General features: G+C 48.9%; 1 protein-coding gene across 10 annotated transcripts in view; it reads left to right on the forward strand.

Moving 5' to 3' along the window:
• Positions 1-14899, forward strand: part of Myrip (myosin VIIA and Rab interacting protein) — a 166712-nt gene that overhangs the window by 82713 nt on the left and 69100 nt on the right. For all 10 annotated transcript variants that reach the window (XM_087562580.1, XM_087562585.1, XM_087562579.1 and 7 more), the window contains 1 exon segment: positions 4399-4620. In XM_087562580.1, coding sequence (XP_087418706.1) covers positions 4399-4620 — 222 coding nt within the window.

The following is a 14899-nucleotide window of genomic DNA, read 5'->3' on the forward strand; positions in this document are numbered from 1 at the left end:
GACTCAGAGGGTAAAATGCTTGCTGTGTAAGCACAAGGCCCTGAGCCCCCTCATACACATATGGGAACCCATGCCTGTCACTGCAGGGCTAGAAGGTGGAGACAGGAGGATCCTAGGGCTCAGTTGTCATGTAGTGCAGCCAAGCAGTGAACGTCCCATCCCAGAAGAGACATCGTGGAGAGCAGTGAAGCGTGACGCCCAGTGTTGACTCCTGGTCTCCACAGGTGCACATGCATATATACATCACACACACACACACACACACACACACACACACACACACACACACACGTGTAAGTTAAATGACAAACCAACCACTGTGCAGGTTTCCCTACAGCTCCCTCCTCGAAGTTAGATTTCGGGAAGGTGTCTGCCATGAGCAGGACCGTTGAGGATGGACAGCACAAGGCTGCCACCAAACAGCTACCCCAAGTGCAGTCTGCAGTCCCCTCACCACTGGCAGGCCCCTCCGCAGGCCCCTCCCTCCCACCGATGAATCAGATGTGGCTCTGATTAGGTGGGAGGTCACATTCGATGGCAGTGCATGACACGCCAGATGTCTGGAGTGTGCCAGAGCGATGCTTTGAGGTGGGGACCGGTGCCCTCCTCAGTGGGGGAGAGAACGGAGGTCTGCACATCTCTGTTTTGTTTACTGTCATCTGCAGAGTGATGGACAGCTCTGTTCCTCCTGGGAGAGGGAAGGTTTCATTGTTGCTGCTGCTCAAGGTCAGAGCTATGGCGGTAATCCCACAACAGGGGGATGGTCCTCTAGGGCAAAAACATCTATTTCTATAGCTGTCTTGGGATGCAGGTTTGGACCTGTGGTGGTGGGGGGGCGGGGAGGGCTTGTCCTGTGCTCAGCCAGGCTTCACAGTGGGACCTGTTGTCTCTGTTAGAGGAAGATTCTGGCATGTGCTTCTCTCTTATAAGTGAAAAGAGAAGGAATAAATGTGACCTGGATGCACACAGGAAGACCATGCAGATAGGTATTCTAGAGCCAGCTGCAGCCACCTTCCCCTTCCCCTCTATAACTGCAGTGCCCCTAGTCTTGGCTTTCCATGCATAGCCAAGACTGGTTGAGCCTCCCTTCTATGCAGGGCCCACTGTGAGCTGGTCTTCACCCGACAGTCACTGACACGATGGAGGCTCCAGCCTGCTCTGCCTTCTAATCCACCTTCACTTCCTTCTGCACCAACCCCAGCTCCTTAGCTGACTGCCTACTCCAATTCTAAGGACCTAAATGGCATCTTCCTTGAGACAATATCTCTGTGCAGTGCCCACTGTGTTCTCCTTTGTACCTTGTAGAATGACCATCAGTCTCCTTTCATTACTAAAAAACTGCTAATAGGATATAGTGTTTAATGGGAGGAAGGGAAACTATCTCAAATTTACATATCCGTTAAGGAACTCGTAGGCATAGTACATCAAGAGACGTTACCAAATAACAAAACAAGAAAAGACAGACACTCTCATTAGAATAGACAAGGTTGCACACATGGCTGGTGAGCCCATGAAAATCTGTTCAGGGTCATTTGTCAATTAGAGAAGTCAATTACCCCCCATTAGTCATTAGAGACAGGCAAATCAAAATCTTAGCCCAAGACATCTCACGTCCTCTAAGATGACAGCCATTAGGAAAGGGGTTCAGTCATGCCAAGGGTGAGGAGACACTTGGGTCTTCCCAGCAGACCATGGGACAGGTGGAGGGAGACATTGAGCATGTCTGGTACTTTCCCAAGTACAGTTACCAACCATGCAGATCAATGGCTCAAGTCCTATAACTGAGATCTGTGTCCTCAGGGAAATTGAATATAAATGTCCACGAAAGGGTTAACTGTGACAGCCAAAAACGTAGGCATAATTCAATGTCAATCAGCTGCTGAGAGATAATAAAATATCCAGACATTGGGTGTGGTTTGGTGGCAAAAGCCTCAGGGAACATTGTAGACAAGGCAGGAAGAACATAAGGGAAAAAGGGATGGAGAACCTTGGACTTCTACCTCCGAACATGGCATGACACCACAGTTACATACATGAGCTCACACCTGCTGTGGTAACCAGCACCAGAGCTCCACACAATCAAGAGAGTTGAAAACTCCAGCAGGGGTCGGGGAGAATCTCTACACACCCCATCCCTAACTAAGGAACTAAAGGCAGTTGGTGGTTGTTAAGGGTGAGCTGGCCATTGTAGGTCACCTATCCCATGCCCCAGTGCATGGCCTCCCAGCCACACACGTATGGGCAGCATTAATTGGACTTAGTGAGCTTTGAAAAAGAGGGACACGAAGTTGGTCGGCAGATATGCAGAACTGGAAGGAGGGGGTAGGGATTGGATATATACATGTATAAATTTTTCAAAAATAAAAAGTATTACCTAAGATAACTGATAAATGAGATCTACTAAAAATAAAGTTTAATACCAAAGAGAACTTAATGCAGTATATGCTTTGTATAGTATATGCTTTGGTTAGTGATAGACACAGGTACATGTTTGGTTGTGATGACCCCAAGAAATTCCACTTGCCTGATTACCTCATAGTTGGACTAACACTGAGATGTGTCACGTGATGTGTACTACGTGATGCCATAGTAGGACTGAGGAACTGTAGTAGTAGTTGATTATAACCTCTATCCCTGTGGGGACTACTGGCAGTGCCTAGCAGGTCGCTCAGGATGTTTGGGACCACTCCTGCGACTCCTCCAATCCCTTTCACTGACCTCCCAGGGGTGCATAAGCTGTCAGACTTCACATTACTGAGACCATAGCTGGCTGCGACCGGGGCTCTTTGGTGGAAGATAATGGTCTTTCATCCAGATTCGAGTCCCCAGCATCTCAGATCTCAGCATCTCAGATCTGCCTGAGGATCCGTATCGACTCCTGTTGACTTGAAAGCTTTTCAAAACTCCGCTGTCTGGGTCTCCAGGGGTGTGAAACAGGATCATCAGATCCCCAGCAGGGCTGTTGTGAGGATTAATGTTTTAACAGAAGCGATCTTCTCCCCTCTAAGAAGGCATTAATGAAGTGAAAGGTTTTATTCTGCATGGCTGCTTGTTTTAGTGGTAATTTGTGCCTCCGTATAGTGTCTGAGGCAGAAGTGCTCAGGTTTTCATGATACCCAGGGATACACAAAATTAGCCCACCCCTCAGAGTTGCTCTGTGGTTTCTCTGGTCAAGGGCTGGTCTCTCTGGAGACAGGTAAGGTGAATCGGTGGGAAATCCATTGTCACGTAAGACTAAGAACATGAGTTCAGGTTTCCAGAAGCAACATTAAACTCGGATTTGGTGGTCGGTGTGTGTTATCCCAGGGCAGAGGATGTAGAGGCAGGAGAATACCAGTAAGAGAACCTGTCTCAAAAGATACAGTGTCGAGAAGTAACGGAGGAAGAAACTGATGTGTTTTTAAGAACATATGTATTTAATTTTCAAGGAATGTATGTAATGTATTTTGATCTTATACATCCCACCTGTTCCTGTTAACTCTTCCCGGGTCCACACCAGCATCCCCAACCCTACCTCTAACTTCATATCCTCTTTAAAAATGTTTAATAGCCCATCAACTCCGACTAAAAATTTTAACCAATTCCCACTGTGCTGCCCAACTGTTTCTGAAAGTGGAGCCATCCACTGAGGTGTGGTTGGTCTACGAGGGGTCACAACCTAAAGAAACCTTCCTCTCCTTTCCATAGAAGCAGGCAACTGCCCATAGCTCTTCAATTAGGAGTAGGAGTCCCACGCCATGCTGGAATGTCACCTGCCCTGATCTTGTGCGGCCACCACAGCTGCTGTTTGTGAGGGTAACAGCTCATCATGTCCAGAAGACACTGGCTCTGGTCCTCCCCAATATCTGGTTCTTAAAATCTTTCTTCTGCCTCTTGCAGGATTATCCCTGACCCTTGGGGAGAGAGGTCACTCGGGATTGAGCTCTGGTCTCCATGTGCACATTCAGCACACACATGCATACACACATGCATGCACATGCACACACACAAGTATACGCACATTCACAGTGTGGTCTCCACATGTACATTCAACATACACACAAGCACACACATGCACATATACAGTCTCTGGTTTTATTGTTCTTTTTTTTTTTAAAAAAAGGTTGATTGATTGTATATGAGTGCACTGTGGCTGTCTTCAGACACACCCATCAGATCCCATTACAGATGGTTGTGAGCCACTATGTAATTACTGGGAATTGAACCCAGGACCCCTGGAAGAGCAGTCAGTGCTCTTAACCTCTGAGCCCCCTCTCCAGCCCTTAATGTTTTTCTTTCCATAGGAAGATTTTATAAGGACTGGGCACATGCAGGGGACAGGACCAGATGCTCTGGGCTGACAGCCCCACCCTGACATTTCTCTCTGCCTCACCTTCTCCCCCTCTTTCTGTTGTGCAGTGAGATGAAGCAGAGGCTGGCCGAGGAGAACAGCAAGTGCAGCATCCTCTCGAAGCACCAGAAGTTCGTGGAGCGCTGCTGCATGCGGTGCTGCTCCCCCTTCACCTTCTTGGTCAACGCCAGGCGCCGCTGTGGGGAATGCAAGTTCAGCGTCTGCAAGAGCTGCTGCTCCTACCAGAAGCATGAGAAGCTATGGGTTTGCTGTGTCTGCCAGCAAGCCAGGTGAGTGGACATATATTTGCAGGGCTGGGCTATTGGCACCACTGTTTCCTCCAATATTGATGGACAGATGTGTAGAGCACTAAAGCCAGCAAGGGTGTCAGGAAGGGGATGAGAGGAGCCATGGGAGAGCACAGAGGTTGTGGGGATGAAAGATACAGCTTCTCCCATGCTCCAGCTTCTCCCATGCTCCAGCTTCTCCCATGCTCCAGCTTCTCCCATGCTCCAGCTTCTCCCATGCTCCAGCTTCTCCCATGCTCCAGCTTCTCCCATGCTCCAGCTTCTCCCATGCTCTGCCCACTCCTTTCATTCTTCTCTAAGTGTCTTGGGTTCATAGACACTGCACTGTATTATGAAAACATGAGTGAATTAGGTGGGCTCTTTATAACTTAGACGCCTAAGAACGTGAAGGGACACACAACTACTTGCCTCCACACGTGTTGTCAGTAAGCGGGCCCTAATCAGCTTCCACATCAACCGTGAGGACACTGAGCATGGGCTAGCTCTCAGGAGGGCTTGGAGAAAGCCTCACAGAGGGGATGGAGGCTGCAGCCGTGTGGATAGAACAGCATGCCTGCCGTTCGTCCTGTGGCGTGCTGTGTGTTTAGGAACTGGTGATGTTGACAGCCAGTGTCTGCTTAAATATCATCATCTTTGAGGCTCACTGTCATTCCTGGTGGCTCTTAGTGATTGATGGTGACCAAAGCAGGCTGGCTGTGCCTAAGCCACACTCAGAAAGCCAGCCTCCCTGCCTTGCCCTCCTTCTCCATCTCTCCCCGCTCTGTCATGCTTACTCTCTTTGTAAGCTAAGTCCTAGCGTTCTCCCAGGAGCTAGTTTGTAGGGATAGCGGCTGAGTGGGTGAGCAGGGTCTCCAAGGAAGCAGGCTCTGCATAGCAAAGACCCAAAAAGCCCCGTGATGCCAGCCTCTGTGGAAAAGTGGCTTGCTTCTCATCCAGTGTCCAGGCCTGGGTGCCCCAGGTCCTATGCACTGCACAGCCGAGACTGTCCCATTTCCACACGGAGGCTTGGTGGACAGGGAAAGGCCTGGGACAAAGGGAGGACCCATAATAACTGACTGTTGCGAGCATGGCCAGCTATGCCAGAAACATAGGCACAATGTCAGGATGTATTAAAGAACAAATTCAGAGGGCTTGGAAGTTTCAACCACAGCGATTTACCAAATATCCCTGCTTTGCCTAATGCCTCCAGCTGAGGGAAACACGGGTGCTTATTCCCAACTTAATTGCCCACATCAGCTCTCAGATCATACATTACACACATCAGACTGCAAATCTATCACCTACCTATCAACTGTCTATGCCTGTCTATCTGCCTATCTGTCCATCCATCCATCTATCATCCATCCATCCATCAATCGATCATGTATATATATGTAGCTTACAGAATGGCCGCAAAGGGTTAAAGAGTCAAGAAGCTTCAAAGGGACCGGGGGAACTTCTAGGAGTATAAGAGAGTCTGGGGGGAGATGAGAGGAGCAAGTGTATGACAGTCTCTGAGATGAATGAACAGACAGATGGACAGATGGACAATAGGTCCAGACAGGTGAGCAAGAGGACAGGCAGATGGCAGCTGGGGTAGGCTGCAGCCGCAGAGGAACAGATGGGTTGAAGCCTGGGCCCGTGGAGAGTTCTCCATCTGTGGTCCTTGATGCACAGGCTAAGTGATCAGAAGACAGGCAGCAGGGGTGTCACCGTCTTATTGGTGCCCACCCCTGCAGGGTCCAGGTGAGGGAGTTCGACTCTTTCCTTAGATGTGTCCACTGAGTTCTTGGGCCTGGTTGTCCTGATATGACTGTATCATCTCCATGTGCACCTGTGATACACTTCCAAGTCCCTCACCAGTCAGTGGTGCAGATGGTGTCACCCGGCAGATGGTGCTGGGCACCTGCCTATCCAGGAGCATGACCACCTTCTGCTTTACACCGTAGAAGCTGCTTGTAAAATGGAGTCTCTCAGAGCACAGCACAAGCTGGAAACCCACTGTTCTGCACAATTCAGAGTAGCTTAGGGCAGGGAACAGCCTGGTCTCAACAGTTAGGTTTGGGATGTGTGGTGGTTTGAATATGCTTGACCCATGGGAAGTGGGAGTATTAGGAGGTGTGGCCTTGTTGGAAGAAGTGTGTCACTGTGTAGGTGGACTGTGAGGTCTCTATGCTCAAGCTCCAACCAGTGTGGAAGGAGAGTCCCCTCCTGGCTGCCTTCAGATCAAGATGTAGAACTCTTGACTCCTCCAGCAACATGTCTACATGCATACTGCTATGTTTCCCACCATGATGATAATGGACTGAACCTCTGAAACTGTAAGCCAGCCCCAACTAAATGTTTGCCTTTATTAGAGTTCCCTCGGTCATAGTGTCTCTTCACAGCCATAAAAACCATAAGACAGGATGACAAGTGGGACCGGCCCAGTCTTCTGCTCCTTAGCAAGCACAAGGTAGGACAGTGAGAAAGTGCTCATTAGGGTGAAAGGTTGTCACAGCAGTTAGGGGTGATGGCTGCTCTTCTCAAGGACCTGGCGTCAGCTCCCAGTGGAAGGTGCTCAGCTTGGTAAATAGCACTCTGCACACACTGGGATGGTGCTCCACCCTGAGGCTGGTGCTCTGCACACACTGGGATGGTGCCCCGCCCTGAGGTTGGTGCTCTGCACACACTGGGATGGTGCTCCACCCTGAGGCTGGTGCTCTGCACACACTGGGATGGTGCTCCACCCTGAGGTTGGTGCTCTGCACTGGGAATGGTGCTCCACCCTGAGGCTGGTGCTCTGCACTGGGAATGGTGCCCCGCCCTGAGGTTGGTGCTCTGCACACACTGGGATGGTGCTCCACCCTGAGGCTGGTGCTCTGCACACACTGGGATGGTGCTCCACCCTGAGGTTGGTGCTCTGCACACACTGGGATGGTGCTCCACCCTGAGGCTGGTGCTCTGCACACACTGGGATGGTGCTCCACCCTGAGGCTGGTGCTCTGTACTGGGGCTGGTGCTCCACCCTGAGGCTGGTGCCCTGCCCTGAGGTTGGTGCCCCGCCCTGAGGTTGGTGCTCCACCCTGAGGCTGGTGCTCTGTACTGGGAATGGTGCCCCGCCCTGAGGTTGGTGCTCTGCACTGGGAATGGTGTTCTGCACACACGGGGATGGTGCTCCACCCTGAGGCTGGTGCTCTGCACTGGGGATGGTGCTCTGCACTGGGGATGGTGCTCCACCCTGAGGCTGGTGCTCTGCACACACTGGGATGGTGCTCCACCCTGAGGCTGGTGCTCTGCACACACGGGGATGGTGCTCCACCCTGAGGCTGGTGCTCTGCACTGGGGATGGTGCTCTGCACTGGGGATGGTGCTCCACCCTGAGGCTGGTGCTCTGCACACACTGGGATGGTGCTCCACCCTGAGGCTGGTGCTCTGCACACACTGGGATGGTGCTCCACCCTGAGGCTGGTGCCCCGCCCTGAGGTTGGTGCTCCACCCTGAGGCTGGTGCTCTGTACTGGGAATGGTGCCCCGCCCTGAGGTTGGTGCTCTGCACTGGGAATGGTGTTCTGTACTGGGGATGGTGCTCCACCCTAAGGTTGGTGCTCTGCACTGGGGATGGTGCTCTGCACTGGGGATGGTGCTCCACCCTGAGGCTGGTGCTCTGCACTGGGGATGGTGCTCCACCCTGATGTTGGTGCTCTCCACTGGGGATGGTGCTCCACCCTGAGGTTGGTGCTCTCCACTGGGGATGGTGCTCCACCCTGAGGTTGGTGCTCTCCACTGGGGATAGTGCTCCACCCTGATGTTGGTGCTCTGCACTGGGGATGGTGTTCTGCACTGGGGATGGTGTTCTGCACTGGGGATGGTGCTCCACCCTGAGGCTGGTGCTCTGCACTGGGGATGGTGCCCCACCCTGAGGTTGGTGCTCTGCACAGGGGATGGTGCCCCGCCCTGAGGTTGGTGCTCTGCACTGGGGACAGTGCTCCACCCTGAGGTTGATGCTCTGCCCTGGGGATGGTGCTCCACCCTGATGTTGGTGCTCTGCACCGGGGACAGTGCTCCACCCTGAGGTTGATGCTCTGCCCTGGGGATGGTGCCTCACACACACTAAATGCGGCACTCTGCTCTGGAGACACATACTAATGAGAAGCCCAGTGTTGTCCTCAGTACTTGGTGGCTCCTGAGATTCTTTTCTATATGTTGAGTCTCTGAGCTTTGCATAACATAGGTCTGGATGAGAGGCCTGAGTTAACAGTTCATATGTCATGTGATTCTAGGCGAGTGACTCTATCTTTTAGAGTTTGGAGAAAACAATACTCAGAATCTGTAACAGAGAAAAGGGGTGGGGTCTATAAACCACTGCATGGCCTTATCTGCAGTTACTTGGCCCTGTTGTTCTGAGGTCTTTAAGTAGGTTTTTCCCTAATAAAATAGTAAGCCGGTGTGGCTGCCTCTGAGCAGGAAGTAGTTTCCTCCATTTGCCGTCTTCACTTACCTCTGTAAAAATTATATAAATATATATAATATATAATATATATATAATTTCCCAGCCCTGGGGCAGTTAAAGAAACCACCGAGTCAGGGGGCACAGATGGTGACATTTGGTCAGTCGGGTCTCAGATGGGGAGACCTGGGCCCCAGGGACTGGGATGTTAACACCCGAGTCATCACTGAATAACTTCAATTGTGTGCATTAATAGCTTCAATTGTGTGCATTGTTTTACATTTCACATCCCCAGGGAGCTGCGCAGTGTGTGCAGGAGACAATAGCTTTGCTGCAAAGAGCTGGGCAGTCATCTGTACCACACTGTGCATCGCGTCTTTCTGCTCCCGTAAAATAAGCAGAATCATCCGGCTAAGTTAGTGCCGTGTAATGAACTCAGCATGGTAGTGTGCACACCTGCAATCCCAGCACTTAGGAGCTGGAGACACAGAAGGTGAGGAGAAGAAGTTCAGAAGTTCAAGACCAGGGGCTGGGAGCTGGCCCAGCTGTTAAAGTGCTCACCGTGCAAGTCTCAAGGCATAGCACTGATATATGCATGGTGGAGCACGTCTACAGTGTAGGTATAACCTCGGCACTGTGGGATGGCAGAAACAAGAGAACCCCTGGGGTTTGCTGGCTAACCAGTCTAGCCAAGTCATAGAACTCCAGGGTTGCTTGGAGACCCTGACTCAGAAAGTCAATCAATCAATCAATCAATCAAGTGAAGAGTGATAGGGGAAGACACACATTATCAACCTCTGGACTCCACATGCATGCATACATATATGCATGGGTGCACATGCATACACACTTACGCACTGTCATCCTTAACCACATAGTAAAGTGCAGACCAGACTGGACTGGATTCTATCAGACCCTCTATTATAGCCCCTCACTCATCCAGATGATGAACTAAACCGTCACAATCCTGTGGGAGCCCAAGTGCTCCCTGTCCCCCAGGGAGCAGCCATTTCGAAATGGTGTTTATATCCATTTATCCTTTTATGCTGTTAGTATAGCTGCAGTCATGTTGTGATTTGTAAAATCCTTCAGCAAAACACCCAGTTCTTAACCTCTTTGGAAAACTCATATCATGTTCAGTCAGTGTCTGTCTGTCTGTCTTTCTATCATCCATCCACCCACCCATCCATCCATCCATCCATCCATCCATCCATCTATCCATCCATCCATCTATGTATATACGTATTGATCACTTCTCTGTCTATTACTGTCATTGTCCTGGCTGGATCTGTTCCAGTCTTTCATGTTTATTCCACGTTGACACTTGCAGTTCCTTTACACAGTGTTCAGCGCTCACCAGTGTTCCACACGCTCATCACGTGTCCCATCCTCCTTTGCAGGCAGATTGGCACCGTATGGTCAGTTTGGGCAGCAGACTCTGAGCACGCAGGTTACACTAAAGATGATGCCCGTTCTCTGGTGCTGATGTGAGGGGTTTTGTTGTACATCTGGAAGGTTGTACATCTGGAAGGCTGCAGAGTCAGCGTTAGCTGGAATTTCTAAGTGATTGCTGTAGAACGGACCCTCCTCGCAGCTGACATTAAATAGCAGGGGAAAATATCTCTTGTGGTTTTTAGGCAAACGGGTGTTGGAAGCTAGCAGAGAAAAGCTATCTGACTCACTGATGTGGCCCTTGCCTTTCTTTATTGTTTGCAATAATATATATTACACAGCTAATCCTGGCTTCCCTGTCGTAGGACACACAGAGCCTACCATGCTGAACATGGGCCACGTGTGTCTCCAGGATGGAGAACGGTTTCCATCCTCACACTCTGTGGAAGGGTCACTGTGTCACATCCTTGCTGATAATTGATATTAAAGTGTGGTTTTGCTGACGTATGTGTGTGCTGTGTGTACATACGTGTGTGTGTGTGTATGTGTTTAGATGCATGTGGGGCACACATGTAGGGGTGTGTATACAGAAGCCACTTGACACCAGGTGTCTTTCTCTACCACTCTCCTCCACCCTATGCACCTAGGCAGTATCTCTGTGTGGACTCAGCTCGGTGACTCAGCTAGTCTGGATAGCCAGCTCGCTCTGGGGATCCCTTCCTCACCTCTCAGGTGCTGACTATCACACAGACACACACACACATGCACATGTGCACACACACACACACACACACACACAGAGGCAGGCACACACACTCACATGTATGCATGCACACATGCGCACACACTCTCATGCATACATGCACACAACACATTACATATATCATATATTATCTATATCATATGTAACATGTTGATATTAATGTAAAGGATGCTATAATATAGTTTTATTATAACATATAACATATGTTATGTGTTGCTCGGCTGTCCTGGAATTCACCCTGTAGACCACAATGGCCTCAAACTCAGACCTATGCCGGCCTCTGTCTCCCAAGTGTTGGATTAAAGACGTGAACCACTACCACTTGGCTTAAAATATATTTTTAATTTTTCCAAATCTGATAGATATAAGATTCTTAGTTGCATTTAACTTACAAAGCATAAGTTAAAATTTTATTTGCATTTGTTTTATATATGATATATTGCTAAAATTTCTCAGGTATGTATATTTTTTCTTTGATCAGTTATATATTTGTAAACTTCATTTTTTTAAATGACAAGGAGTGTTCTCTCTACATGACTGATAGCAAGCCCAGCTATGGCCCAGTCTTTTCCTATTTCATATACAGTAATGACTGTGGGCTTCTAAGTTATGACTCCCTCTGTATTACCTTGTTCAACTCCCTGGCAATGCGTGCTCTGAGAAAGGGACCAGAAGGCTTTCACAGTACCTCTTTCTCCTTGGTCTAGCCCAGGTGTCCGTAGTTGTCCTGTGGTGAAGGCTAGACCAACTCCCATATAAACTTGGATGCAGAGACTGATGATCACAGCCACCGTGATCTCTGCTCATCCCCTGAGCCTCTCTGGACAGTGGCGGCTTCATGGCAGTCCAGTGTCCCCAGAGCAGAGAGAGTGGGAGGCATCCTAATGGTGTCTAGGGAGGAGGAGGGGATCTCTTCACTGAACCTGGAGTTCATTCTTCAGCTAGGCTGGCCAGTGAGCAAGCTTCAGGGATCCTCCTGTCTGCGTCCCCGTGCTAGGATTGGAGATGTGAGCATCACGCCTGGCTCCTCACGGGTGAGCCTCTCATGCTCACACCACAGGCTGGCTGAGCCATCCCCAAACCCCTGCACTTTATACCTCTAAAAACTGTTGACCAAAATGTTAAGAACAATATTAAAATATTTTTAAGGTATCATACAATGCAGTAATTACATTGACTACATTTTACTTAAAAACAAATATAAAGTCTACAGTATGTATGAAGTTTGGGAGATCAATACAGAAAGAGTACCTGGGCATCAGAATCTTTAACTCATGATCAAATCACATCAACTTGATTTTAATAAGATTCCTGTGTTTTGTTTTGTTTTGTTTTTTTAATGTTGTAATGTCCTGTCATCAAAATGCATCCTGAAAACGGTGTACAGCTTGCTTGTCAGACACCAGAGGGAGAATAAGTTGTTGTTATAATTGCCTGTTCACTTGCGGATGTGACTTTGTGTGAAAGATGCTGTTGGTTGAGCTCTCTGCACCTTGTAGGACTGCATGCCCTGCTCATTTGATCCTGGGATAATTAGCTCTTGGGACAGCTTTATCCATTGCAACACATACAGCAAACAGAGAAGGTTCCTGTGCTGAAGAGTCCCATCCCACAGGGCTACGGGTAGAGCAGAAAAGCTTTAGTGTCAAGGATCCTGGTAAACTTTAGTATAGGAGGTGAAGAGACTTAAGGAGAAGTTGGTGTGATGTTCTGTTCGTGCACCACTTGGACCATCTCCCTACCCAAGTTTCCCAGGACGTGTAATCTTGATGAAATGTCAAACCGGCTGAGGGATACTGTACAGAGTAAAATGTGTCAAATCCTCAGAATGCTGATTTAGAAAAAGACAGAGAGAAGCTGAGAAATGACTCCGTGTGTAAATGTTCTCCATGCAAGCTTGGAGATCTGTGTTTGAATCCCCAGATCCACATTTTAAAAAGATACAGGCATAATGGTGTGGGTCTGCAAACCGAGAACTTAGAGGAAGTGGAAGCAAACGGATCCCTGGGGCTTGCTGGGCATCTAGTTTTGCAGGTGAACTCCAGGCTCAGCAAAAGACCAGAGCCCTGGATGGTGTTAACACGGTTATATTCACTTTTTTCCACATTTGCTCAAGTTGTTCGATTGTTATGCCCATACCTCTGCAACATCCATAGTTTTGTAGCACCTTGTGAGCCTTTCACAATACTGCATCACATTTACTAACCCATTTCCATCGTTCAAACATGTTTCTCTTCTTGCTTTGTTTGTATGCATCTGCAGACACTGACCTGTGCACCTGCAGACACTGACCTGTGCACTTGCAGATGCTGCTCCACACATCTTTTCTTGCAGATGCCCTTTTGTCTCTGGCTTCTCTGAAGGACTCTAGGATTAAAACATCAATCCCAGCCTGTACATACTTTTGCCTTTTAGGTAATGTTACATTTTCATGCAGAATCATGTGTACTTATTTTGCCCCCAGTGATGAACATCACCTTCCACACCAGCTGACCAATATCCTGCCCTCTTATGTGAAACCTTCTCACTACATAGAAGAAAATGTGAAAGCCATGAAGACACGGCTCCATCACTAAAGAGGACATGAGCTGGAGCCCTGGACTCCATGTTAAAAGCAGAAAGTCAGAGTGGTGTACAGTCATAATTCCAGTACTGGGGAGGCAGAGACGGGAGAATACCTGGGACTCACAGAGCAGTCAACCTAGCCTCCTTTGCAAACTTAGAGCAGAGGAACCCTGCCACAAAATACAAAATGCATAGCAATTGAGGAAGTCAACCTCTGCCCCACTCCCAACACACACAAGGAATGCTGTGTTTTAGGAGAACTAAACATTTTGAGGGTTTTAGATGTTTTCCTCTGGTTTCCTCAAAAGCTCCTATTTAAGATGACTGAACATAATGTTTCTGAGGCTGAGACTACTGTTATTATCGAGGACACATTGTATACAGTGTTCACCCAGCAAAGATTGTTTGGCCTTGAAAGCCAGATAGCAATTCTGTACAAAATACTGTGTTCCTAAACGCACTGACTGAGGGTGCAGCTTTAAAGTGATAAGCAGAAAAGGAAAACTCTCCCAGCCTTGGCCCCCTTGGGTGATGATTCACTGAGACGGTAGACAAGAGGAAAGCAGCCTCTGAGCTGGTGATGTATTTCTGAATCCACCACCGCTGCGACTTCATTAATGTGTTAGCCTGTGGTTTGTAAAGGATCCGTGGAGAGCACGTCAGGCTTGTATTAACAGCAGCAGGGCAGGGTGTTTATTTACACCAAGTGCTGTCTGGGTGGCTGCAAATGCGTTGTGCCTTGTGAATGCTGGTGTTTAAAATGCTACCATTGTCTGCCAGACCCAGGATTAGCCCTGTCCTCTGGTTGTGTAAACACAAAGCACAACATAGCACACCTCCACAGCAGCCTCTCCGTCCAGTCTGTCATATAGTGTTGTCTTTCTAAAACGGAATAGGCAGGAGGCGAGTGCCCACGAGAGCTGATGATTGTAGTCTGAGGAATAACATGCTTCTTTCTAGGGGCAAAAGCCACTGCATGTTTTGTGGCTACGCATGTGTATCTCTCTGTGACCAATCGTGCTAAATACATTTTTATATCTCTCCACAATACATGTAAAGTAGAACTTGCCTCTTTAGCTTTCTCCCACTATGTGGTTTCAGCGGTGTTGAGAGTGTGTTCACAGCACAAGTCAG

The sequence above is a fragment of the Rattus norvegicus genome, chromosome 8 (genome assembly GCF_021556685.1).
Source record: "Rattus norvegicus strain SHRSP/BbbUtx chromosome 8, alternate assembly SHRSP_T2T, whole genome shotgun sequence".
NCBI classification, from domain to species: domain Eukaryota; kingdom Metazoa; phylum Chordata; class Mammalia; order Rodentia; family Muridae; genus Rattus; species Rattus norvegicus.